We start from the raw sequence: 258 nt of genomic DNA, 5'->3' as shown, positions 1-258 counted from the left end.
CCAAAACCAATGATTAAACCCACCTACCAAAGGCCAAACAAACCCAACAGGCCATCCGTACCTTCAACCGTGGATTCCTCTCCTTCAGCTGAACGAACTTCCTGTAGTTCTTAAGGTCCTCGTCCAGCCACTTGTCGTGCTGCTTGGCCACGAAGTCCCGAGCGTCCAAGGTAGCGAAGGCGTAGATCAGGTGCGTGCATTTGTCCACCGGGATGTCGCCCAGGCTGTACTCGGCCGGGCCTGTACAGGTTGGAGTCC

General features: G+C 55.8%; 1 protein-coding gene across 1 annotated transcript in view; it reads right to left on the bottom strand.

Moving 5' to 3' along the window:
* LOC119586481 (chitotriosidase-1-like) overlaps positions 1-258 on the bottom strand; it is a gene marked incomplete at its 5' end in the record, with an annotated part of 10,684 nt that overhangs the window by 5,660 nt on the left and 4,766 nt on the right. Inside the window, 1 exon segment of the mRNA XM_037935218.1 lies at positions 62-240. Within this exon segment, the coding sequence (XP_037791146.1) occupies positions 62-240 (179 nt within the window).

This window comes from Penaeus monodon, chromosome 21, assembly GCF_015228065.2.
Source record: "Penaeus monodon isolate SGIC_2016 chromosome 21, NSTDA_Pmon_1, whole genome shotgun sequence".
NCBI lineage: Eukaryota > Metazoa > Arthropoda > Malacostraca > Decapoda > Penaeidae > Penaeus > Penaeus monodon.
This window is presented reverse-complemented; position numbering and strand designations above follow the sequence as displayed.